Source organism: Zophobas morio, unplaced genomic scaffold (genome assembly GCF_036711695.1).
Source record: "Zophobas morio isolate AGI-343-1 ecotype UQ-CSIRO unplaced genomic scaffold, CSIRO_AGI_Zmor_V1 ptg000014l, whole genome shotgun sequence".
Lineage (NCBI taxonomy): Eukaryota > Metazoa > Arthropoda > Insecta > Coleoptera > Tenebrionidae > Zophobas > Zophobas morio.
The window spans coordinates 20,443,103-20,469,846 of record NW_026972119.1 but is presented as its reverse complement, the minus strand read 5'-3'; the positions used below and the strand labels follow the sequence as shown (position 1 = coordinate 20,469,846).

Genomic DNA, 26,744 nt, shown 5'->3' with positions numbered 1-26,744 from the left:
TTTCCCGCAGATAGTTTTTGACATTTTACTAAATAAAATTTTAATTACTGATTTTAGAATTCTGGTTCTTTGCTTCCCATTTGTAAAAAATACAGCGGGTGTTCTTGTGCCATTTGGAGTTATGTTTCGTCAAATTTACAAAAAGGCTGTTTTTAAGTCACTCAGATCTGAGATGTGCAAGGAACAAATTTTGGAAAAAAAAACTATAACATGTTTTAGAGAACAAAAAGTATATGTACCACTTGTACTTACCGGAAAATGTTCTAGTTGAGGATATTTCAGATAAAAACTTCTAATTATAAGAAAACTATGTAATATTAATAATACATTAAAATATTTCTTTAAATAATTTTATTTGAAAGTTATACCTTTATCAACACGTTTCAACTTATTTTTATCGTAGAAGAGCTTGTGCGTTAAGAATAAGATATCGTTTCACTGAAAAATTTCAACTCCGAACAAACAGAATCAGATATTAAGATACTAAATTTTTGATTAAGGATTTCCGGAGAAAAATTCTTTCCAGTACAATTTCCCCACGTAATATCCAAGAACTGGGTCTGAGCTGTTTAATATTAGGTTTCAAGCCTTTGATGAAAAATTAATTTCATATGGATCCATCTACTCGAAAATCTAAATCGACACTTCTTATCAAACTCTCGTTAGAACTAGTTCTACAAAATGCCCTCAATCATACAACAAAGTTTCCGTTTCAATTTAAAAGCAATGCGCTTCTTTTTTCTCTACCCTCCAGATAAATATAAACCTCTATATCGCATACATACGTACATCATGTACTTTCTACTCGTAGTACCTATTCCTGTTCTGGAGTGCGTCTATTTATTTCTCCAAGAAGACCTTCGTTTCACCCAAATCGCCGACAGCGTTTTTCTCTTGGCAGAATTAGTGTGTTTCGTGCTAAAATTGTATCCTTTTTTGAACAACAGCGAGCGCATTAAAAGATGCATACATTACTTCGATTCTGCGATTTTCGAAGTTGTAAGGAGCGAACATGAGGAGATTCTTAAAGAGTGTGTTAAAATGTGTCGACGAACATCAGCGCTTTTTTTAGCTGCAGTTACCGGAGGATTTATTAGTTGGTCCAGTCGACCCATTTCTTGGAAAAATCACGTCTTGCCGACGGATTTGTGGCTGCCTTTTGATGTTAAGAATGCCCCAAAGTCCTACATTACTTATACTTATATATGTATTGTCATAGGTGACTACTATTGACGTTGTGAAAATTATCTATATATGTGTTTTTTGTTGCAGCAGGGGGATATGGTGCATATACAAGTGCAGTTTTAGATCCGTTAATAGCAGGACTTGCATATCAAGCTACCTGTCAAATAAAAATTCTGAAGAACAATTTACAGTTTCTTAGTGAACATGTTAAGGACGAAGTTGGGAGAAGTGCGAATTTTGATCAAGCAAGCGGGAACACGTTAATGTATGACAAAATTAGAAAATGTGTTATCCATCACAATCTCATTCTAGAGTAAAATTTAGTCGATAAGGGGTTATTTTGTTTTAACTGGATTTTTTTAAGATTTGTTAAAGAATACGAATACTGTTTTTCGCAAATTGCTTTTAACCAGTTTGTAGCAGGCGTCGTTGTACTGTGTGTTTCTTGTTTGGAGTTAACGTTGGTGAGTCTCAACACTTATGAAAGAAGGTGATTTCGAAATATGTGTAGTAAAAATATGGGGAATAGGACTAGGATTAAGAACCAAAAAGCAAGGGTGAATTTTTCAAATTCAATACGTCAGTGGTACAGCATTTCCGAGATCATGGTGCCTGCAAGCCTTATGATCGTGGCCGTGATAGAACTGAAAAAATACTGCAAACTGAAGAACAAATTTTGGAACGCGTCGAAGAAGAGCCCGACATCAGTACTCGCCGACTTGCAACTGAAGTTGGAGTTTCACAGTTTGTAGTGCGGTACAGTACCTCGAGTTTTTAAACAATGTGTTGGAAGAGCAGTTGGATTCGACTTTTAAATTGTGCTTTCTATATTTCCACATTACTACGTTAGGTGATTTCGTGGTTACAATTATGGCATATATTTCGAAATCACCCTGTATATTCTGCATTCAAACTTATGTGCAATGAAATTTCATTTTTAGGTTGAGCTTCTAAGTTTCGATTTCTTAGCTATGGTAATGTATCTTATCGCTATGCTAAGTGAGAGTTATTTGTATTGCTATTTTGGAACCGTATTGTATGACGAGGTAAAAAGCTGGAATTATAATAAAACTGGAACTATCACAGTTCGTTATCAATGTTTATTTTCTAGAGCAACACAATTGCGGATGCCATTTATTTGGGTAAATGGTACGAATATGACGTAAGATGTCGTAAAGCGTTGATCCTTCTGATGGAACGTGCTAAAAAACCCATGGTTGTTACATGTGGAAAAATTGTTGACATGTCTTTGGATACGTTCGCAATGGTAAAACAAATACATAATAAAGTAAAAATGCTATAGTAATGTGTATTTTTTAGATATTGAGAAGATCTTTGTTGGCAGTTCTGGAAAATTATAATATAGATCTAAAGTGACCCTTAAAATATACATTTATATCATTAAGTTTATTACTTGTACAAGATGAATGTGGTTGTTTAGTTAGTGCACTATTTTGTGTATAAAAATAGTTCTTGTTTGGAAATAATATCTAACAATGTTTTACATTTTTTTTATAAATTTATAATCGTATGGTAAATAAAGCTGTTCTAGTTAATGTAACAAAATTTTGGATTGTTTATATACTAATAGCAATTTTCTGAAAATTAACGTCAAGAAGACCAACTGGTTTTAATCACGCCATTTCAACACGGATTTGGGTCTAACAACTCAACTATGACAAAATTTTTGACCAAATAGATCATCACATTTTACTTGGAAAAGTAGATAGACTTGGGTTTACTCAACCTCGGGTTCATCCGTTCCGACCCTATTTGTTGAACAGACAATTTGTTATATATCGAAATTTTATTTCGACTAGTCCTATTTCCACATCGGGCGTCCCGCACGGTTCAAATCTGGGTCCTTTGCTATTCCTGATTTTTGTCAAGCTCCTTTCGGATTGTGCTACGTCACATAAATTACTGTTTGTCGAGTTAATGGTCTCACTATGTATAATAATGTATTATATGTTCTTCTGTAGGGTGGGAATGGTAAATATTTCCTGCAATAGTGATGTTTACGGATGAAGCTTGTTTTACGTACGTACGTTCCAGTCACCATCAACAGCAGATTGGAATCAATGTTTAGGCTGGTATAACTGGAAACCACTTATCTTCATTTTCTTAGAAATATATTTCCTGAACTATTAAAAGATTAACTATTCAGCAAATGTGGAACTATACTGGAACTGTCTTAATGAGACATAATTTCCACATGATTAGTACATACAGGTTTTCTATAAATGATTATAAGGTCAAAATAGGTTATGAACACGTGCCGCCTCTCAGTTTCGAGCGTATTAAATGCCCAAGAACCACGATAAATACCACACGCATCTGTATAACTGGTTGCCTAAGTGCTTCATATTAAAAAAAAAAATAATAAAATTGATTCATTATAATAAAAAGCAACAAGGACACATATTTACTCTCTTTATAATTTCAAAAAGGTTCTGTAATCTTTTCGTCAATGCCCATTGCTCAATTTCATGTTGCAACAGGAACTCCTGACTGCTGAGGAAATTTTGTCAAAGATGTTTGCGGATTCTGCTCTAGTCGTCTCAGATCATCAACAACTTTCTCACATATTGAAGGTCTTCTAAGAGATTTTTCTTTGTTGACACTGCCAGTTCGAACAAATCTGTTGATTACATCTCTAATGTGTTTTTAAAGCGATTGTTTTGTTGTTTTGAGCTTGGACCAACGAAAATTATCGAAGCTCACACTTGAAAAACGTTAAAACAATAGAAACAACAGGTTACAAATGACATTAATGACAGGTGAGAACTTGTGACAACTTACTCGTATAAGTCTCGACAGTACTGAAAATTTGTTGTGCAACCCCTACATCAAACTACATTGTCATATGCAGAAAAATAAGCTTTATCAAATAATGCAATAAAAATTGTCCATTCTTATTAAAAAAAAACATTGACGACGTCATAACTTTTAAAAATTTGACGTAAAATTTTTTTGATATATGTCAAAAGAAGGTCCTTTTCGTCCTTTTAGTGCTTTTTCGTTCTTTTTCGTCCGTTTCGTCCTGTTTCGTCCTCTTTCGTCTTTTTTCGTCCTTTTCGTTCTTTTTGTCCTTTTTCGTCCTATTCGTCCTGTTTGTCCTTTTGATTCTTTTCGTCCTTTTTCATCCTTTCTCGTTCTTTTTGGCCCTTTTCGTCCTTTTTGGTCCCGTTCGTTCTTTTTGGTCCTTTACGTCCTCTTCGTCCTTTTTCGTCCTTTTTCGTCGTTTTTCGTCTTTTCCGTCCTGTTTCATTCTTTTCGTCATTTTTGGTCCTTTTCGTCCTTTTCGTCCGCTTTCTTCCTTTTCGTCCTTTGCTGGGTCCTTTTTCGTCCTTTTCACTCCTTTTTGGTCCTTTTTGTCTTTTTCGTCGTTTTCGTGCTTTTCGTTCTTTTTCGTCCTTTTTCGTCCTTTTTGGTCGTTTTCGTGCTATTCGTTCTTTTTCGTCCTGTTCCGTCCTTTTTCGTCCTTTTTCATCCTTTTTCGCCCTTTTCGTCCTTTCTGGTCCTTTTGGTCCTTTTTCGTCGTTTTCGTCCTTTTTCGTCTTGTTCGCCCTTTTTCGTCCTTTTCGTCCATTTTCGTCGTTTTCATCTTTTTCGTCCTTTTCGTCCTTATTCGTCCTTTTCGTCTTTTTTCGTCCTTTTTGTCCATTTTCGTCGTTTTCATCTTTTTCGTCCTTTTCGTCCTTCGTCCTTTTCGTCGTTTTTCGTCTTTTATCGTCTTTTTACGTCCTTTTCGTCCTTATCGTCCTTTTTCGTCCTTTTGGTCCTTTTCGGTCCTTTTTGTCCTTTTCGTCCTTTTTGTGTTTTTCGTCATTTTTGGTCCTTTTTCGTCCTTTTCATCCTTTTTGGTTCTTTTTGGACCTATTCGTCCTTTTTCGTCCTTTTGATCCTTTTTGGTCCTTTTTGTCCTTTTCCTCCTTTTTTGTCCTTTCCGTCATTTTTGGTCCTTTTTGGTCCTTTTTGGACCTATTCGTCCTTTTCGTCCTTTTTAGGTGTTTTCATCCTTTTTAGTCCTTTCCGTCTTTTTGGCCCCTTTTCGTCCTTTTCGTACTTTTCGTCCTTTTTCGTCTTGTTCGCCCTTTTTCGACCTTTTCGTCTATTTTCGTCGTTTTCATCTTTTTCGTCCTTTTTGTCCTTATTCGTCCTTTCCGTCTTTTTTCGTCCTTTTTGTCCATTTTCGTCGTTTTCATCCTTTTCGTCCTTTTCGTCCTTCGTCCTTTTCGTCGTTTTTCGTCTTTTATCGTCTTTTTCGTCCTTTTGGTCCTTTTTGGTCCTTTTTGTCCTTTTCGTCCCTTTTTGTCCTTTTCGTCATTTTTGGTCCTTTTTCGTCCTTTTCGTCTTTTTTGGACCTATTCGTCCTTTTTTGTCCTTTGGGTCCTTTTTGGTTCTTTTTGTCCTTTTCGTCCTTTTTTGTCCTTCTCGTCATTTTTGGTCCATTTTCGTCCTTTTCGTCCTTTTTGGTCCTTTTTGGACCTATTCGTCCTTTTCGTCCTTCTTAGGTGTTTTCATCCTTTTAGTCCTTTCCGTCTTTTTGGTCCTTTTTCGTCCTTTTTCATCCTCTACGTCCTTTTCGTTCTTTTCGTCTTTTTCATCATTTTTGGTTCTTTTTGTCCTTTTTGTTCTTTTCGTCGTTTTTCGTCCTCTTTCGTCCTTTTCGTCCTTTTCGTCCCTTTCGTCCTTTTTCATCTTTTTTCGTCGTCTTTGGTCCTTTTCGTCATTTTCCGTCCCCTTCGTCCTTTTTCGTACTTTTTGGTCCCTTTCGTCCTTTTCGTCCTTTTTGGTTCTTTTTGTCCTTTTTGTCCTTTTCGTCGTTTTTCATCCCTTTCGTCCTTTTTTGTCCTTTTTGGACCTTTTCGTCCTTTTTGGTCCTTCTCGTCCTTCTTGGTACTTTTCGTCCTTCTAGGTCCTTTCGTCTTTTTCGTCCTTTTTTGTCCTTTCGGCCGTTTTTCGTCCTTTTTCGTCCTTGTTCGTCCTTTTTCGTCCTTTTCGTCCTTTTCGTCCTTTTTCGTCCTTTTTCGACCTTTCAGTCCTTTTTCTTCAATCAATTTTTTCTTCGTCCTTTTTGGTCCTCTTTCGTCCTTTTCGTCCCTTTCGTCCTTTTTCATCCTTTTTCGTCCTCTTTGGTCCTTTCCGTCCCCTTCGTCCTTTTTCGTATTTGTTGGTCCTTTTCGTCCTTCTTGGTCCGTTTTGGTCCTTTTCGTCCTTTTTCGTCCTTTTCGTCCGTTTTTGTCCTTTCCGTCTTTTTCGTCCTTCTCGTCCATTTTCGTACTCTTTCGTCCTTTTCGTCTTTTTCGTCCTTTTTGGTTCCTTTTGTCCTTTTCGTCCTTTTCGTCGTTTTTCGTCCCTTTCGTCATTTTTCGTCCTTTTTGGACCTTTTCGTCCTTTTCGTCCTTTTTGGTCCTTCTCGTCCTTCTTGGTCCTTTTCGTCCTTTTTGGCCCTTTCGTCCTTTTCGTCTTTTTTCGTCCTTTTTCGACCTTTCAATCCTTTTTTTTTAATCAATCAATTTTTTCTTCGTCCTTTTTGATCCTCTTTCGTCCTTTTCGTCCTTTTCGTCCCTTTCGTCCTTTTTCGTACTTTTTGGTGGTTTTTTGTTCTATTCGTGCTTTTCGTCCTTTTCGTCCTTTTTGGTCCTTTTTGGTCCTGTTCGTCCTTTTCGCCTTTTTCGTCCTTTTTGGTTCTTTTTGTCCTTTTCGTCCTTTTCGACGTTTTTCTTCCCTTTCGTTGTTTTTCGTCCTTTTTGGACCTTTTCGTTCTTTTCGTCCTTCTTGGTCCTTTCGTCCTTGTCGTCCTTTTTGTCCTATCGGCCGTTTTTCGTCCTTTTTCGTCCTTTTCGTCCCTTTCGTCCTTTTTCATCCTTTTTCGTCCTCTTTGGTCCTTTCCTTCAATGAAATACATCATTGGTCCTATAATAATTGTCTTCTGCTTAACAATGATAAGTGCAGTGTTGTTACATATTCAAATAAGCTGAACGTGTTAATGTTTGAGTATTCAATAAATAGTGTTAGTCTAATAAGATGTTCAGAGATTAAAGACTTAGGTGATTCGCACTTTACCTTTAAAGTCCACATTGATTTTCTTGTAACCAGTGCTATGAAGGTGTTAGGTTTTATATTATGGATCTGCAAAAATTTTGATAACATCCAAACTTTGAAACATTTGTATTATTCCCTTGTTAGGACGAAGCTTGAATATTGCTCTCTGGCCTGGTTTCCATAATACAGATATCAATGCACTTCCCTTGAAAACATTCAGAGAAAATTCTTGAAGTATCTTTATTTCAAGGAATTGAAACAGTGGCCAGTGAGGAATTGTGCTCAAAATTTTTTGTTAGACAAATTTGCAGTGAGATCGCTACGTTATCGTAGGATTAACAGTGCTATTGTGTTTTGTATAAATTGATACATGGTAAGTTAGGCTGTTGCGAAATGCTAAGTAAGCTGAAATTTTATGTTCCCCGGTTGAACAGTAGACATAGGGTCACCTTGTACTGCCAGACTCCACGAACTAATATAGGTAGGAAAAGTCCTGTTTATATTATCATATATTTACTAAGTAAATTGGAATTCAGTGGAGATATTGATATTTTCAACTGCAGTTGAAGAACTTTAAATCAAACAGTTGAGGATACATGTAATTCTATCATTTAATTCTTAAGTTAAGTTGAGGGGTTTTGATTAATTTTTATATTTTCATATACTTATATAAATGTCCTATTAATGGAACATTGTATTCTGTTGGGCAATAAATTTTATCTTATCTTATCTTATCTTTTATGTTTGAGGTTATGGTAGCGAGTGAGCGGACGTAGTCTTTATCGCTCTCCGTAATTGTTGTCAAATTACGTCGTTTATATTCTCACAAAATGACAAATACTCGTAATTCGAAAAAGGAAAACAATTCTAACGACCAGTTAGTGAAATTGAGTGATCTACGGCAAGTAGTGAGTGATGTCGTAAGACGCGAAACTGCAAAGTTTCTGAAAAAAATAGAAGATCTGGAGGATCAAATAAATCATCTGACAGAAATTAACAATAGGTTATTCGATTATGTCAGCGGCAATGGTATGAAAGACCGAGATAACCAAAATATTCAAGTTCAAGCATTAGACACCTCGACTGATTCAGAAGAGTTTTTTGATACCGAGGTGCCAAAAAATAGCGATAAAGATAATCGTAGCAAGGAAAAAATGAAGAAAACAAATCCGCCTACCAATTCAGATAAGGATACCGGAAGGACGAAAATTCAACCCATTCGTCCTAAACAAAACGTTATAAAGGGAACAGGTGGAAATGACAATGGGAATGATTCAGGAAAGCAGTCTCTGAAAGCACCCGATAGAAGAATCTGGCTATACGTTGGAGGTTGTGATCCCAAAACAAAAGAAGAAGATGTTGAAAAACACTTAACCGAAAATTGGCCTCACAATCAATTTGCGGTAACAAAACTGGATTCTAAAGGTACTAACGCTTCCTTTAAAGTTAGCACTCAATTTGACAATGAATTACTAACACAACTGTATGATCCCGGTAAGTGGCCAGAACGTATTATTGTTAAGCAGTACAGATTTTTTCGTAAGGCCGGAACTTTTAGAGAATAAAATAGGGAATCCTAATTATTTATTGTTAAATGTTAGAAGTTTAAGTGTAGATAAATGTAACGAATTAGAATTAATATTGAATGCATATAGCGGAAATATTAAATTTATCTGTCTAACTGAAACCTGGGCTACCGATACCTCAATTAGTAGTTTTAGTTTTAGTAATTACAGTCTAGTTTCTTATTACTGTAGGAAGTCTGTGATCGGAGGTGGCGTTGCTATTTGGTGTGCCAAAGGTCTAAACGTACAAGCTATCAAATTAGATCATTTTTGTATGGACAAAAATTTTGAAATCTGTGGAATTTCCTGCAAGTTAGACTCTAATAATACCTTATTATTGTTTAGTTGTTATCGATCTCCAACTGGAGATGTTAGTATGTTCTGTGACCAACTTTACAATGTGTTAAATTTGTGTTTTAAACCTAAGTTAAAAATTATATGCTGCGGTGATTTTAATATTGACGCAAAGGTAGATAGTAAAAATCTTAGATTGCTTAGCAGCGTGTTTACAAGTTTCAATCTTGGATTACACTTAACAAACCCTACACGGGTGAAGAATAATTCTGCATCTACCATAGACCTTCTCTATTCTAATCTATGGACGTTTGATAATAATTGGTCTGGTGTAAATGACAACAATATTTCTGACCATAGAACAATTTTGTATAATCTACCCGCTTTGCAATATAAACCGGTATCTCAAAAATTCTTTAAGCGGAACATTAATGACCAGGAAGCCATCGTGAATTTTTTAACGTCTCTTTCTCAAATGAATTGGAATGATTTCTACAAAATCGGGAATATAGATGACGCTTTTGAATATTTTATAAATACATTTCAGTATTATTTCGATATATACTTTCCTAAAAAATTATATTTTGAGAATGCTCTTCACAAAAATTGGGTAAATGATGACGTGAAGCTATCTAGCTTGAAACTTAAAGATCTTTACATTCACAAATGTAGAAATTTCGAGTTAAACGAAGTCTATAAAGAAGCAAAAAAAGATCACTTTCAACTTGTTGCATCAACAAAAAAAAAATATTTTCAAAACAAAATCTTTATGTCCAAAGATCCATCTAAAACGGCATGGCGTGTAATTGCACAAGCTTCTGGACGAGATAAGAAGGTGAATGACATTGAAATTGAAATAAATGGTATCCAGCTTACACAACCAAAATTAATTGCTAACGCATTTAATAATTTTTTCAAATATGCTCCAGAGAATGTTATTAATCAGATTCCATCCAAGCAAAACGATAATAAAAATCGAATAAATTTTCCATCATCAAAAGAAAGTTCAATTTATCTAACTCCATTTCACTCGCAAGAATTAGTTAACTTGTTATTGACAAAAATGAAAAACAAGAGCTCAGCAGGACTAGACGATATTCCTTTGTGTATTATAAAACATAGTATAACAACTATTGCCAATCAACTTACTTATTTAGTTAATTTGTCTTTCAGTTCAGGGAAATTTCCTAACTTACTCAAAACCAGCAAAGTAATACCTATATTTAAAAAAAATAGCCCCCAGCTGATGGAAAACTACAGACCCGTAACAATAACATCAGGATTTTCTAAAGTTTTTGAATACTGTTTTGTTCAGAGACTCCTAGGTTACATTAATAAGTTATCAATTTTATCAGATAGGCAACATGGGTTTCGTTTGGGACGATCCACGGCAACAGCATTACAAAAATATCATGAGAACTTATTAGAGTTTATTAATGAAGGCGAGTGCCCGGTTGGAGTATTTTGTGACCTCAGCAGGGCATTCGACTGCGTAAGTCATGAAAAATTATTTATTAAATTAGATCGGATTGGCATTCGTGGCAACGCTTTAGACTGGATAAAGACATACTTACATGACAGAAAACAATATGTTAGTATAACAAGCAAGAATAATCGTAATATTGTTACAGCAACTAATTCTAATATGCAAAATATTAATGTCGGCGTTCCACAAGGTTCGATTGTTGGACCAATTTTATTCGTGTTATATGTGAATGATTTAGATAGTATTGCGGGGGAAGGATCATTTACGATTTACGCAGATGACACATCAATCGTAATCTCAGACAAACAAAATGTCAGGATAGAAGAGAAGTCGCAGAGGGTACTGAATGAAGTTTCTAACTGGTTTTGTGATAATTCATTATTCTTGAATACAGATAAAACTCAGTGTGTTCGCTTCCACGTTCGACAAAAAAGATGCGAAAATATATCTTTGAAAGTAAATGGCACTGGAATTAATAATGTTGATGAGGTAAAATTTCTCGGAGTGATTTTTGACCATTGCTTTACATGGAACAGCCATTGTGAAAGTCTTATTTCTAAGCTATCAAAGTGTGTGTATATGTTTCGTACATTAAGATCTTATTTGTCGAAACCACAACTTTTATGTTTGTATTATGCACAGGTGGATTCTAGGATGAGGTATGGGATATGTCTGTGGGGCTGTTCAACTATGGCATCTGATGTTTTTGTAACACAAAAAAAAGTTTTAAGAACGATCTTTGGACTAAGGAAAACGGATACCTGTAGAAATATTTTTAGAAAATATAAAATTTTAACCTTGACATGCTTGATTATTTTTGAGATGGCGATTTATACTTATGCAAACAAAAATACAATACCAACTGTACGACAAACTCATAGTTATAACACAAGACAAATTAACAACCTTACCGTGCCGTGTACCAGATACAATATTTGTTTAAATTCTTTGCGCTATTTAGGTCCAAAAATTTTCAATAAATTGCCAACCAGGATTGGGACTTGCGAAACTGTTGCGAAGTTTAAGAAGGAACTTAAAATATTTCTAGTAGACAATGCGTTTTATAGTCTAGGAGAATTCTTTAATTGTGTTGTCTAATTATTATTTTGTGATGCGATTTGCGAGTGTATTGTTTTTTTTTTTGTACTTATTGACGTGTCCTATACAATGTAAATGTTGTCTTAAAGGAAATAAAGTATTATTATTATTATTATTATTATCTTATCTTTTCGTCCTTTTCCGTTCCTTTCGTCCTTTTTCGTACTTTTTTGTCCTTTTCGTCCTTTTCGTCCATACTTGTCCTATTCGTACTTTTCGTCCTTTTCGTCTGTTTTTGTCCTTTTCGTCTTTTTCGTCCTTTTTGGTTCTTTTTGTTCTTTTCGTCCTTTTCGTTGTTTTTTGTCCCTTTCGTCCTTTTTCGTCCTTTTTGGTCCTTTTCGTCCTTTACGTCCTTCTTGGAAAATGAAAGTCTTGACTTGTTTCTGCATTTTTTTTCAAAAACAAGTGCCGCACTTTTTATGAATTTTGTGCATTACTTTATCATAACCAAGTAATAATAAGAATAATAATACTTTATTACGGAATTTCTCCAATTTACACAAGATATAACTACACTATGTAAGCTATAGTAAGAAAAAATAAATAAAATATAAATATAAAAATAAAAAAAAAACTTATAAAAAAAACAATTATATACAACTTTTGTACTCACCAGATAATGCTTCAGTTAGCGATATTTTGCATCAGTAATACCTTGCTAGAAGGAAGCCAAGTAACACATTCCACCAATAAAACCTTTCTTTCTAAACATTCCATTTTATTATTAAAAATAAACTTTTGTTTCTTTTAAAAGTTTGTATAAACAGACAACTTTTGTTTATTTTTTTATTTTACATTTTTTTAAAAGGTTTTAACATATTTGTGCCAACACCACGTACTTATTTTTATCACCGAAAACCTCGCGACAATAACCAGATGCAGTTTCACCGAAAAAATTCCAGCACCGAACAAACGGAATCAGAAATTATGATCTTAAATTTTTGATTAAGGCTATTGGGAGAAAAAATCTTTCCACTAGAATGTCCCCACGTAATACTAAACCTTCGTTTGAACATTTTAATTTTAGCTTTTAAGTCTTTGATGAAAAATTAATTTCGTCTATAGAAAGACAATCTAAATAAATTATAACCCGACCCTTGTTATAAAAGTGTCGTCGCAACTAGGTCAAGCCCTATTACCAAAATGCCCTCAATCATACAACAGAGTTTCCCTGTAAATTTACAAGCAATGCGCTTCTTTTTTCTGTATCCTCCAGACAAATATAAAACTTTGTATCGCATTCATACATACATCGTGTACTTTTTATTCGTAGTACCAATTCCTGTTTTGCAGTGTCTTTACTTAGTTTTTCAAGAAGATCTTCATTTTACTCAGTTCGCCGACAGTGTTTTTCTATTGGCAGAAATGGTGTGTTTTGTGCTAAAATTGTATCCTTTTTTGAACAATGGCGAACGTATTAAAAAATGCATACACTACTTCGATTCTGCGATTTTTGAAGTTGAAAGAAACACAGATCAGGAGATTCTTCAACACTGTATCAACATGTGTCGACGTATATCAATGTTGTTTTTAGCTGCTGTCACCGGAGCTTTTATTAGTTGGTCCACCAGACCCATTTCTTGGAAAGATCACGTTTTTCCGACAAATGTGTGGTTGCCTTTTGATGTAAAGACTGCTCCAAAGTCCTACATTACTTATACATACATATACATTCTTATAGGTGAATAAATTTTGACACGTGATTGAAAACTATGTGTTTTTTTTTTCAGCGGCTGGATATGGTGCATATTCTAGTGGTTTAATTGATCCTTTAATAGCAGGACTTGCATATCAAGCTACGTGTCAAATAAAAATCCTTAAGCACACTTTACAATTTCTTGGTGAACAGGTTAAATACGAAGTTGCAGAAAATACGAAATTGGATACTCCAAGTGAGAACAAGTTGATGTATGAGAAAATTCGAAAATGTGTTATTCATCACAATCTTATACTAGAGTAAAATTTTCTCTGTTTTATCTATGTATTTTATTTTAGAGACAAGTATATTTTTCAGGTTTGTTAAAGAATACGAATATTGTTTTTCGCAAATTGCGTTCAGTCAGTTTGTAGCAGGCGTCGTTGTACTTTGTGTTTCCTGTTTGCAATTAACTTTGGTAAGTCTCAGAATTTTGAATATTCTTTTTAAAAAACGCCAATTGTGTTATACAGGTGGATTTGCTAAGTTTGGATTTTTTGGCGATGGTGATGTATCTTATCACTATGTTAACCGAAAGTTATTTATACTGTCATTTTGGAACCGTGTTATACGAAGAAGTGAGAAAATTGGAATCAAAATGAATATTATTAATTGTTTACTTTTTAGAGTAATACGATTACGGATGCCATTTATTTAGGTAAGTGGTACGAATACGACATAAGATGTCGCAAAGCGTTGATTGTTCTTATGGAACGTGCCAAAAAACCCATGATTATTACCTGTGGAAAAATTGTTGACATGTCTTTGGATACTTTCGCAACGGTAAACAAATAGTAGAGTAAAAGTATCGTAGTAAGAAGTATTTTTTAGATTTTAAGAAGATCTTATTCTTTGTTGGCGGTTTTGCAGAATTTTAACATAGAATTAAACTAACACTTGGATTACTTTTGCCTCGTAATGTTAATAGTTGTATAAGTAAAGTGTAGTTGTTTAGACAAGGCACAATTCTATGTAAGTGTATCTAAAGAAAATTCATGTTTGGAAAAATATATCGTGTAGTAGTAGTGTTTATTTTTTACCCTACGGGCTTAAAAAGATTCTTGACAGTACAATTTTTTTCCTTAGTTAATAAAAACCAAATAAATATATTTTATAAACTAATTAACTATTTTTTCTTTCCTTTACCCCATCCCCCCTTGCCACAGCCTTACTCTTGTCCTCTCCACTTCTTTCATCCATTCCAGCCCTCTTCCGTCTTCATTCAATATCTCTGTCACACTCTCCTCTCTTTCTTTGCTCTCCTCACAGTCATGCAGCATGTGCTCTATCGTCTCTCGCCCTTCTCCACACATCCTACACATTCTCTCACCTTCGCTTACCCAAAACTTATTATTTCTTTCTTCATTTCCACACCTAAATCTCGCATATAATTTTTTTTTCTTTCGTGCTTTCTCTGTCTAGGTACTTTGGTATTGTTTCTGTTATTATCTTTCTATAGTCTGCATTGTACCTAGAATCACTCGCTTTTCTCTCTTGTTTATCTATGTCTCTGTCACGCATACACAACTCTTCTCTCATACTCACCCCCATTTCTCTCTTTCTCTCTATTTCCATCCATGCGTATCCCAGTCTTTCATAATATCCTTGTCTACCCTTGTGATGTCCTTTCCTTGCTTCCTTTTTTTTCCTTCCAGCATTCATACAATATCCTACATTCCTCTCTTTCTTTCAACCTTTCATCATACTTTACAGTTCTTTTCCCAGTGTATACTCTTAGTTTCTCTCGTTTACATTCTTCTCTTACTATATAGCCTGGCGTCTCTTTCCGTAGCCCTAACATCCACCTCAAATATTTTTCTTGTACTGCTTCAATCTCTGCATATTCCTTCCATCCCCATATTTCCACTCCATACATTAATACACTCCTAACTAAACTATCAAACATTTTCATCCTTCTTCTTACGTCATGTCCAAATATTCTCTCACCTATACTCCACACCATTCCCATTATCTGCATTGCTTTGACCCTTCTTTCTCTTATGTGTGCTTTTACCGTGTTAGTTGTTGCAAACTTAAATCCTAAATATTTAAACTCCTTTACTGTGTCTATGATTCGATCTTCCCAACGCCACACTTTTTCCTCCCCTTTTGTCCCTTTTTTTCTAAATACCATCATTTTTGTTTTTTCTACATTTACCTCCAGTTTCTTTCTTTTAAAGTATCTTTGCAGATTTTTTTTCATCTGATTCATTCCACATTCATCCTTCGCCAATGTTACCAAATCATCTGCAAATGCCAAACACCATACCTTTTCTCTCCCCACCACAATTCCTCCCGCTTGTACTCCTCTAAACATTTCCTCGATATCGCTTTTGTAACAAGCAAACAGACTGGGACTTGATGGGAACCCCTGTCTCAATCCTTTCGTCGTCCAAAACATTTCGCTTTCTATTCCTCGCACTCTCACACTAGTCACTGTCTCTCTATAAATCTCTCTTGCTGCTACAATTAACTTTTCACTCAGTCCTCTTCTTTCCATGCATTCCCACAAACACTCTCTGTCCACCGTATCAAATGCGGTTTTTAGGTCTCCAAACAGTGCATATACCCGACCTCCTTCCTTCAGCAACTCTGTTTCTATTAGATGATGCAGGATATATACATTGTCCATAGCCCCTCTACCTCTTCTAAATCCCGCTTGACTTTCTGGTAATATACTCTTTTCGTTCATCTCTGTCACCAACCTTTCATTTAACACCATTGCGTACAGTTTATATGCCGTATTTAGAAGAGTTATTCCCCGATAATTCTCTACTTTTTCTTTACTACTCTTTTTATGAATTGGGCATATTTGTCCTACTCTCCATTCCATGGGAAAACTTTTACCCGTCCACACATCATTCATTAACTCGCTCAAATGTTCAATCATCCCATCCGTCCCAAATATCCACACTTCGTTTACCAACCCATCCTTCCCCGGTGCTTTTACCCTTTTCAGTCTTCCTACTTGTTTTCCTACTTCCTCTACTCGAATCTTCGCTTCCCTTTCTCTACCACCAATCCCGGTTTTACTATCTTGCACTACAATTCTCTCTTCCTTTCCATTCAACAGTTTCAAAAAATGCTTCTTCCACTGTATTATAGGTATGTCTTCACTAATCGTGATTTTGTTCTTCCGTTCTTTATTTATATACTGCCATACCTCTTGCTCAGTTCTTATGGCTTTAATTTTTTCTTCTTCTTCTTGCTGTATCTCTTCTTTCTCTCCTTTGCATCGTTTTCTATAATTATTTTTTGCTTGCCAGTACTCTTGTTTTATACCTTTCCCCTTTTTCCACCTTCGTAAACATTTCCTTGCTTGTGTTTTTAAATCTCTGCATCTGCTATTCCACCATCTGTTTCTCTTTTCTGAATTTGTCGTTACAATTTCTTTTCGTATGGCTACTTTTTCAATTTCTCTTTTTAATTCTTCCATTTTCTTTCCAGTTCCTTTTTCTTTAAATTCCACTTCCAACATTTTTTTTTATAATGCTCAATTCCTTTTTCATTCTATACCCATATTTTCTTCTCTTTTCCTACTTCATTCTTTAAGCATCCGCTCCCTCTACTTATGCCCCTCACTTTTACTTCTAGTGGCATGTGATCGGAGTCCACTCTTTCTCCTATCTTGAATGTTTCTACCTCTTCTTCTGCTAATCCGTTTACTATTACGTAGTCTATTAGCGATTCCCCTCTTTTACCTATCCAGGTAAATTCCCCCTTCCTTCACCCCATTCAAGACTTCCCAACCTCTTTCTTCAATTAATTCCCATAGCAATTTTCTTTATTTTCCACTTTATCTTTCGATTTTCGTGTGTTTTCCCCGTCTTTTTTCCTGCTTTTGTTCCCTATTCTGGCATTAAAGTCCCCTCCTAACAATAGAAATTCTTCTTCGGACTCTTCGATTTTTTCTTGTATTTCTTGTTTCGTGTTTCTCATTCCTTTACAATATATTGTGCAGATTCTCCATCTTTTTTTATTTACAATCAGTTTTCTTTCAACTAAGCCTTCCATTTCTATTGCCCCCTCTCCTATTTCTTTTATATCTCTCTTCACTCCTGTTATGATTCCACCTTTTGCTCTACCCTTGCGTTTTTCTTTTTTTGCTCCTTGCAATTTCACACTGAAATTCCTTTGGCAACACGTCTTTCAGTTTGTTCCAGTCTCTCTCTAGTATCCATGTTTGTGTTAGTCCCACAAAATCAAAATTTTTCACGTAGTTTCAAAATAAGTTATCTTTCTTTTTCAAACCCTCAATATTCCAAAAGAGTAATTTTAAACCACTTTTATCTTTCCCATTCTTCTTTCCCATTCCCCTATTATGTACAAAATCTACATTCTTAAACCTAAAGTCTTTATTTGTCTCATCATTACTACACCTCCCCTTTGTGTTTCTTTCTTCGGTTAGTGCTGACTTGATTTGAGAAATTTTTCTTCCAATTTTCCTTTATTTTCATTCCATATATACATTTTGTCCCCTACTTCCAGCTTCTTATATCCCACCCTTGTTGTGTATCCTTTTTTCCTTTCCTCTTTAGCTATTTCCCTAATTCCTTTTTGAATTTTTTGCTCTTGTAGTGTCCAATCATTATCAATATATATTCTCTTTCCTCTCAGTTTATTTTTATTCTTCATCACCTCTTGCTTTTCCTCCCAAAGCGTCTTAACCAGTATTTTCTTGCTTTCCTCTTTCCCTATAATTATTGTTTACAACACTTTTACTTCTACCTCAATTTCTTTTTTCAAAAATTCCTCTACTTCTTTTGCATCTGTTCTTTCCCTTATTTCCATACCCGTAATTATGAAGTTATTTCTTCTGTCTTGCCTCTCTTTTTTCCACCTTCTTCTCTAAATTATTGCTTCTTTCTTCGAAGCTTCTCTCCTTTTGTTTCTATTCTTCTCTTTCTCTTTCCAGTATTCCATTCATTGTCTGTAATTCTTTTTTTACCCCTCTATTTTCTTCTCTCAGTTGTTTCATTTCTTCCATTAGTTGCTTCATCATTTCCATCAACGGCTCTTGTCCTTGCTTTTTTGTTCTCTTTCTTCCATTTTCAATGTATTTGCTATCAGCTCTTTCTCGCCAGGCCGCAAAAACGTCACCAATCTTATCACTCTCTATTTATTTGTCTTCAGAATCGGGAACGCTACGCTTTAGACTGGCTCCGTCGAGAATAAATGTTTGAATTCAAGTTGCCAAAACATTATTAAAACTGCAAGAGAATAACTAGATCTGAAACAAACTATCAAACTTGTAAAAAAGTATTAAAGTATTATACTTATTATTTTTTTTACTTCTCGACAATTCATGACACCTAGTGCACCAAAAAATAGGTTTCCTGTTTCCGTCTGTCTGTCTGTTTCTGTACCGACTGTTGTCAAAATTTATGTGTGTTCAAAATATTGTATAGATGGTAAAACGTTTACCAAATTTTGTGTAATTGTTCCCACCAACAATGTGATGACGTCACAATGTTATAAAATCACGTACTCATACACTTGTGATTTATGAATCCGTCTTGATTTTTTACCCTAAACATCGAGATTTCTCTCCAAATCGATAATGACAATTTTATTTAAAAAATCTACATTTGTGGTAGATGAATGCGTTCATATTTGTTCGAAATGCTTATATATGGTGACTAAAAAAATTTATCAATGAGGCAATTTATTTTCCCACCAACAATGTGATGACAAATGTCGTATTTTATTGGAAGTGGCTAAACTACGATAGCCGGAATTTACATTGATTATGAAAATATAGTGAGTTTTTGTAGTACTAGATGTTGAAAACTACTCTTTTGAAAAAAATATGCCGTCATGAAAAAATTCATAATTAAAAAAACACCTCTGCAATCGTTTCTCTGTCATAGTGAACTTTCCTACCTGCGACGAGTACGTCAACCTATTTAGATTAGTGCCTAATAGATTCATTCGCACTCGTGCTAGAGTGTTTACCAGTTGACTTGCGTTTATGTTTCCGTGTGTTATTGTTTTTGCGTTTAAAAAAAAATAAATTTAAAAACCACCCCCTTCTGCAGTGTGCCTGTTACGCTACTGACTGACAGTGCGTTGTCAGATTTTGATGACTCACCATGTTGAACTTAAAATAATCCATCTCTAACAACCTTTGTTCTTCAGCACTAGGTAATAGCAATCCGAAGTGTTTATTTATGTTTATACATCGAAAGAATGTCACGTAGAAATCAGTTTAATTTGAATGAGTTTGTCTTCTCAAAACACAGGACTAAAATTATTATTCAAACCAAAATCGAAAAAAATTTTTAAAAGCTAATAATTTTTTTAATTTGTTATTTTAATTTTGATTAGAGTAAGTTTACTTGTGTTTTGTCATTGTCCTATAATTGGAACCTTGTTCTGCTTGTTCTGTTGGACAATAAACGATATTATTAAAATGTTCTGAATATTATAATCCTTATTTTATCATTATTATATAAATATCTGCATATTATTTTTTTCTGAGAAAATGGAATGAGCCATTCCTGATCTAATCAATAAAATAAATTGACTAAAAAGTATTAATGCAGTGATAAATCACAAGTAAAAATTCATCATATTTTGCAAATTTTGCGTAGAATTTATTTGGCAAAATTTGCGTGCGTTTTACAATCTACATGATATTCCTAATATAAATACAAAATTTGACAACAATCGGCACTGTACTTTCGGGGATTATCCGTCTAATAAAAATCCGGGACGGAAGACAGACGGACAGACGAACAGACGAACAAACGGACAGAGAGTTAGACGGAAACGGGAGATCTATTTCTGCGTACTGTAGGGGTCATGAAAGGTCGAGATAATTACTTACGTCCAGGAAGTACAAATTAAAGTGATATACTGATCTGTAAAATATATGTACTTGATTTAAAATTATGGCCAAAGGTTGACTAAAATTTTTGAAAAATACGACCGTTTTCATTTGGTTTAATACATTTTTAAAAAGAAATTTAATAAATGCGAGATACTACTTTTCCACATTTACTACACAGTGAGATTGTTATGTAAAAATTGACGATTTTAGCTTTTTATTTTTTACTCATTGAAAGAAAATTTATTAAACGTATACTCAGAACGTGATTTTTGTGTTTAAAAGGGCTCAAAAATTGGGTATTTATTGTGCAATACATGTGGTAATTATCATAGATTTAGCGTTCCGTTGGGCGTAGTTTAATAATACAACAATATTTTTTTTACAAAATTTGCCAGAATGATATAGCTTTAGAAAATCCATGCAGACACTAAAAATTCAAATTTTTTTTTTAATAAATTTAATCTGGAAAGACTATGCACTGTGAAGAAATAAATTTGGAAAAAAACTAGAATAAACTATGAATTTATTTCATATAACAAAAAATGTAAGAGAAATTTATGCACTGTTAGTACTCACCGGATAATAATCCAGTTAACGATATTTTAGACAAAAAATCCATTGTTAGTTTTTTACTAAACAGTAACATTTCGTTTAGTTATAACTCCAGTAATAAGCTTTTTGTTCTAAAAGTTTAAAACAAACAAAACTTTCGTCCAGCCAAAAATTGGAACTTTATTTGACACCACACCTTGAATTTTCTCTAAAGAACTCAAACAACACCGTATTTAGGATTCAATTACACATTTATGTTATATTTTTCATTAATTTTCTAGTGCATGTTTTATTAAAACGTTTTAATCTTATTCGTATCACTGACACCATTCTCTCATTTTTAACATCGAAAAGCCCGTAACAAGAATAAAGATATCGTCTCGACAAAAAAATTACAAACAGAATCAGAAATTATACCCTTAAATTTTTTATTAAGCATCGCCTGAAAAAAAATCTCCACCACAATTTCCCCACGTAATACCCAAGAACTCGTTCAGACACCAACTTCCACGCTTTAAGTCTTTGATGAAAAATTAATTTCACGTGGCTCCATCTCATCAAAGAATATCTTAATAAAACATAAACGCACCCTTCTTATAAAAGCGCTTTTAAACTAGTTCAAGCCCTATTAACAAAATGCCCTCGATCATCCAACAAAGTTTTAGTGTGAGTTTACGAGCGATGCGCTTCTTTTTTTTGTACCCTCCAGACAAACATAAAACTTTGTATCGTATATGTACACATGTTATGTATTTTGTGTTCATAGTACCGTTTCCTAGTCTGCAGTTTCTTAATTTAGTTCTCCAAGAAAATCTTGATTTTAGCCAAATCGCCGACAACGTTTTTCTGTTGGCTGAAATAATGTGCTTTTTGCCGAAATTGTATCCTTTTCTGGGCAACAGCGAACGCATTAAAAAGTGCATACATTACTTCGATGGTGCGTTTTTCGAAGTTGTGCGAACCGAGCACGAGGAGATTCTCAAACAGTGTATGAAGATGTGTCGAGGTACCGCAATTCTTTTTTTAGTGGCGGTGACCGGGGCGTATATTAGCTGGTCCACTAGACCCATTTCGTGGAAAAATCACATCTTTCCGGTGGATTTGTGGATGCCTTATGATGTAAAAACCGCCCCAGTGACATATATTGTTGGTACATATTTGTATATTTTGGCAGGTGATTAAGTGTTGGATTGTGTGACTAAAAAATTTAAATTTTTTTTTAGCGGCGGCTTATGGTGCCTACACTAGTGGTGTAATAGACCCGTTGATAGCAGGACTTGCATATCAAGCTACCTCTCAAATAAAAATTCTGAAGCACAAGTTACAATTTCTGAGTGAACATATCATAGACGAAGTTGGAAAAAACACGAAATTGGATGCTAAAGGACTAAACAAATTGATGTATGAGAAAATTCGAAAATGTATCATTCATCACAATCTTATTCTAGAGTAAATGTTTAGTTTGTAGTGTGGTATTTTATTTCAGAGACGTATTTTTTAGGTTTGTTACAGAATACGAACACTGTTTTTCTCAAATGGCCTTTAGCCAGTTTGTAGCAGCCATTATTGTAATTTGTGTTTCCTGTTTGCAGTTAACTTTGGTGAGTATTTACGTAAATTTTAATTTGGATAAAGCATTTAGTATACTTATTATAGGTGGACCTTTTGAGTCTGGATTGTTTAGCGATGGTAATGTACCTTATCACTATGCTGAGCGAAATCTATTTGTATTGTTATTTTGGCACCCTATTATATGAAGAAGTAAGAAATTTACAATCACCATGTTTACTCGTAGTTGTAAACTTTTTTACTTTTTAGAGTAATACCATTACGGATGCCATTTATTTGGGTAAATGGTACGAATATGACGTAAAATGTCGCAAAGCTTTAATTCTTCTAATGGAACGAGCCAAAAAACCCATGCTTGTTAAATGTGGACACAAAATTGTTGACATGTCGTTGGATACTTTCTCAATGGTAAGGCAACTAATAAAATAAATAAAAGTGTTACCACAAGATGTATTTTTCAGATATTGAGAAGATCGTATTCTTTGTTGGCAGTTCTGGAAAGTTTTAACGAATAATTAAACTAATTCTAGGATAGACTTTTTATAATAATATTTGTTGTTTGTGTAGTTGCTTAGGCAAAGCACAATTTTGTGTATAAATAAAATCCCTTTTTGTTAAAATGTGTTGGTGGTACATCGCTACAAAAATCATGTTATACACTTATGAGGAAGTCTTTACAAAGTTGGAAATATATACTATATGGAAATCATTACTATTACTATTACTATTACAATATAAATAAAGATTTAGACTGTTGCAGTCTATAGATCTGTAGAGTTAACAAATATAAATGGTCTTCTATATAAAAATTGAAATTTTCAAATTCATGGCTATATTGGAATGGATTAACTTGGGAATGTCCGATGTAAAAACTAAGAACAGGAGAGGACCCAGAATTGAGCCTTGGAGGACTCTACTTTGGACAGGCCGTATTTGAGAGAAATCTGATCCCACTCTTACTTTAAATGTACGATTGGAAAGGAATGCCCGAATCCAATTTAAAAATTTACTTCTTATACCTGCAGATTGAAGTTTAAAAGAAGACTCTCTTTGGGGACCCGATCAAATGCTTTAGAGAAATCTAAATATGCGATATCCAATGGTTGTTCAGAATCTAAAGCTAGTGTCCAGTAATTGACACCCACTAGCATGTTGGTAATCGTTGAGGGACCAGGTAGAAATCCGTGTTGGCTGTCGGGAATAATTTTTTCGTGTAGTAAAAATGTCAACATTTGTTTATATATAATCGTTTCCAGTACTTTGCATATAATCGATGTTAGACTTATTTGCTGTCGGGACCTGGGGCGCTTTGTCGTCTAGCTATTTCTTTTAGAGGTTCTTTTATCGACAAGGAATTTCTGATTGAAACGATTGTCTTTAAAAATGGTCCATAAGTTTCCAGGCTATAGTTGGAGTGGAATTTTACAGCAAGGAGATCCGCTGTTTCTTTGTTGGATATACAAAGGTTGCCGTCGGGTTTTCTTAGTAATGGAATACTAGCTTTGGTTGAGAGTGATGACTAGAGAGCGGATTTTATGAAATTTGCATATTCGTTATTTTTTGCATATAAGTCTTAATATTTAATATGTGAACGAATCATGCTAATTAAAAATGAATACAGCTATAAAAAAATGCATATTTGCATATATTTGCCTTCTGCTGCATATTTCACGTAACGGCTGCATATTTTGCATTTTTATCAATTTTTGCGCTAATTTGAAAAAAAATGATTGTCATTCTATCGGCATTTATCTAGAAAGACGAAATTTCATTAATCATATTGCAAATATTGTCCTGAGCTTCAAATAACTAGGGAAGGTTTGGATTTTATGGTAGTTTGGAGAAACCACAGGGTGTTAAGGCATCCTTCCAAGTAAATGTCGCCCTAATTACTTTTGGAAATACGTTCATTCCCAATATTTTTGTTCGTTACTTCAGTGTGTTAATGGTATGTTTTGTGGTGGTCGAAGGAACGTTATCCTATTATTTTTCATCGTGAGTTTGCATTAAAAGCATTTAAAGTGATAGAGGTGTGTTAAGATGTCGAAAATAACTCAAAATAATTTAAGGATTAAACTTTTTCCAGAACTTATTCTTCAAGAAGGAACTGTGTTTTGTCGCGCCTGCTTTAAACCGCTAAGTATTTTTATATCTGTGGACGTAGTACTCAGTTTTTCTATTTACAAATACATACTTTAGAATCACCGGAAAAACTTTTTGTTAGAATATTTCGAAAAATATTTAAAACTAAATTGTTACCAAAATAGTAATTAAATAGTCAATTACTACTATTTTTTAATTTGTTCTATTTATATTTATTTTTTAGTATAAAAATATTATCATTAAAAATGTGATTTATGTGTTAGTGAGATGTAATTGAACACCTTGCAATGTGATTTATGTATTTTTTGCAATAAAACGTAAGCTGTTTTTGTAATTTATAAATAAATTTAGTACGCTTATTAAGCTTTTTTTTATTTTTTCTAGCATATGCAACTGCATATCTCTGCATATATTAAGAAAGTTACTGCATATTTGCATAAATTTGGTGCATATCATATGATCATATTTCCCAAAATTTTGCTGCATATTTTCCGCTCTCTAGTGATGACCTTTTGTACTTGTAGAATTTCTTGGAAGATTCTGATTTTGCTAAATTGTCTTCGAACATTTTTTTTTATTTTTTCAGCTCTGAAATGACGTGGTTAGAAAATCTGTGATCGAGATATTTGTTTTCTGATGGATTTCTTTTACATACTTCCCAAATACGCTTTTTCTGTTTGATTAGCTTGAGTAAATTGTAATTTATCCAAGGTTTCTGCGGGAGGATTTTAATTTCCGTAGTACAAGTATGTTTTTTGTCGTAGTTTGTGTGATTAATTCTTTTGATGAACGCATTTTTTGCTTGCGTGACATGGTTTTGAGCTTGTATGCAATTGTGAGGTGATCTGATTTTCCTAATGGCGGTAAGTATTCTATGTTTGTCAGTAAATGTAAATCGTTTGTAAAAATTAAATCCGTTTGAGAAGGGGCTTGATTTTGTCGAATTCTCGTTGGCTTCGTGAATAATTGGTTTAAGTTCGTTTCCAGAATAGAGTCCAAAGAGACCGAATTTAAATCAAAGTTTTCGCGTTGAAATTAATTAACAGCGGCTCGAAATCACATTTGAATAGTTTGAATTTGAAAAAAAAAATTCAATCACAAAAAGGAAATCGTTAAACATAGGCAACCGTGTACACGGAAATGCTTGCTTGGAAATGCGGACTTCCGGCCGACGCAAAACACCTGCTGTAAATTGGTTTCATTGTTTGTAAATTCACCAATCAAGTTAGTTTTTCTTAATAGTCAGTTAGTGCAAACACAATTTAACAATAAGGATTATTTAAATAAACCACTTGCTAGAAGATTTAATGAAATTCACTTAGTCAGGAAAAACACCTTAGGTTTAATTACGAGTAGGTCTCTGGATGCATATACGTAAGTGTTACATTATAACACTTCTAGATTCTTCACACAAGATTGCTAATAGTTCATTTACGGCAGTTAAACAAGATCATTATACTGCGAACTGGCGGGAGGGGTTTAAAATGTTTTTTTTTCCCTTAGGCGGTTATCATCGTTATCCTGATTAATTCATCGGGGCATGCCTCACAACGCCACAGATTGATTAATTCATCAGGGCATGCCATCACAACGCTACAGATTGATTAGTTTATCAAGGCATGCCCTCCCAACGTTACAAATTAATTACATCACCGAGACGCTTTTTCCTCGCAACGATTTTAAAATTTACATCACCGAGACGCTTTTTCCCTCGGAGAGATGATTGGATATTTTTGTGTTTGTTTATTATGTGTTTTGTTGGGGTAACCAGTTCGCGGTATTTTAAACTCTCAAAGTAAATTGTTTTTTTGAAGTAACCAATCACTTAGATCATGATATAATTTGACATAATGGAAACTCTTTGTTTGATTCATTGATAAAGTGTGGCGATTATTAATCTCCTGTAAATTTTGTTTACTCTGCAATTTTCCACCTCATACCATATTTCTTAATCTCACAATCTTAACCTCAGTAATTTTATTTGTTGTATAATTTTAATGGAACGTAAATTTCATGTTCGACAGTTTTAACCTCACATAATATTTCTATTTGTACAAGTTTATTTCACACCACATCTTTTGTTTCATAAATCCTTGCTAAGTTTTGTTTTGTAAATACTTTGTTGATGAATGTTTCTATCATATAAATTATTTGATGTCCAAATTTAATCTCACTTAAGAATTATTTGTTGTTCAAAATTTCACAAGGTTGTATGGCGAATCTAAATGTTGTTTATTGCTCTTTGAAACTTTAACACTTGTTCAGTTGTTGTTAATATCAGAGTTATAAGAGATTGAATATTTAAAAATGGAA

At 34.1% G+C, this 26,744-nt stretch overlaps 3 protein-coding genes across 3 annotated transcripts; all 3 read left to right on the top strand.

The window, feature by feature from the left end:
* Positions 1 to 681: 681 nt before the first annotated feature.
* Positions 682 to 2,562, top strand: LOC135128883 (odorant receptor Or1-like). The gene is made up of 6 exons (XM_064055959.1): positions 682 to 1,219; positions 1,273 to 1,498; positions 1,550 to 1,649; positions 2,127 to 2,231; positions 2,297 to 2,452; positions 2,506 to 2,562. The coding sequence occupies exons 1-6, from the start codon at positions 682 to 684 to the stop codon at positions 2,560 to 2,562; spliced, it is 1,182 nt and encodes a 393-aa protein (XP_063912029.1).
* A 10,260-nt stretch (positions 2,563 to 12,822) lies between these two features.
* LOC135128621 (odorant receptor Or1-like) lies at positions 12,823 to 14,275 on the top strand. Its single transcript, XM_064055556.1, has 6 exons — positions 12,823 to 13,360; positions 13,410 to 13,635; positions 13,694 to 13,793; positions 13,849 to 13,953; positions 14,003 to 14,158; positions 14,207 to 14,275. The coding sequence occupies exons 1-6, from the start codon at positions 12,823 to 12,825 to the stop codon at positions 14,267 to 14,269; spliced, it is 1,188 nt and encodes a 395-aa protein (XP_063911626.1). The 3' UTR covers positions 14,270 to 14,275.
* Positions 14,276 to 21,395: 7,120 nt separating this feature from the next.
* On the top strand, positions 21,396 to 26,039 carry LOC135128882 (odorant receptor Or1-like). The gene is made up of 6 exons (XM_064055958.1): positions 21,396 to 21,933; positions 21,983 to 22,160; positions 22,261 to 22,360; positions 22,416 to 22,520; positions 22,578 to 22,736; positions 25,935 to 26,039. The coding sequence occupies exons 1-6, from the start codon at positions 21,396 to 21,398 to the stop codon at positions 26,037 to 26,039; spliced, it is 1,185 nt and encodes a 394-aa protein (XP_063912028.1).
* Positions 26,040 to 26,744: the final 705 nt, after the last annotated feature.

Bases quoted from the DNA above. Each gene is read 5' to 3' on its own strand.
- LOC135128883 (XM_064055959.1), top strand. From the start codon at position 682: ATGCCCTCAATCATACAACAAAGTTTCCGTTTCAATTTAAAAGCAATG. The intron at 1,650-2,126 runs GTGAGTCTCAAC...TTTCATTTTTAG, and splicing joins CTTGTTTGGAGTTAACGTTG to GTTGAGCTTCTAAGTTTCGA. The intron at 2,453-2,505 runs GTAAAACAAATA...TGTATTTTTTAG, and splicing joins CTTTGGATACGTTCGCAATG to ATATTGAGAAGATCTTTGTT.
- LOC135128621 (XM_064055556.1), top strand. From the start codon at position 12,823: ATGCCCTCAATCATACAACAGAGTTTCCCTGTAAATTTACAAGCAATG. The intron at 13,954-14,002 runs GTGAGAAAATTG...TTTACTTTTTAG, and splicing joins GAACCGTGTTATACGAAGAA to AGTAATACGATTACGGATGC. The intron at 14,159-14,206 runs GTAAACAAATAG...AGTATTTTTTAG, and splicing joins CTTTGGATACTTTCGCAACG to ATTTTAAGAAGATCTTATTC.
- LOC135128882 (XM_064055958.1), top strand. From the start codon at position 21,396: ATGCCCTCGATCATCCAACAAAGTTTTAGTGTGAGTTTACGAGCGATG. The intron at 22,361-22,415 runs GTGAGTATTTAC...TACTTATTATAG, and splicing joins CCTGTTTGCAGTTAACTTTG to GTGGACCTTTTGAGTCTGGA. The intron at 22,521-22,577 runs GTAAGAAATTTA...TTTACTTTTTAG, and splicing joins GCACCCTATTATATGAAGAA to AGTAATACCATTACGGATGC.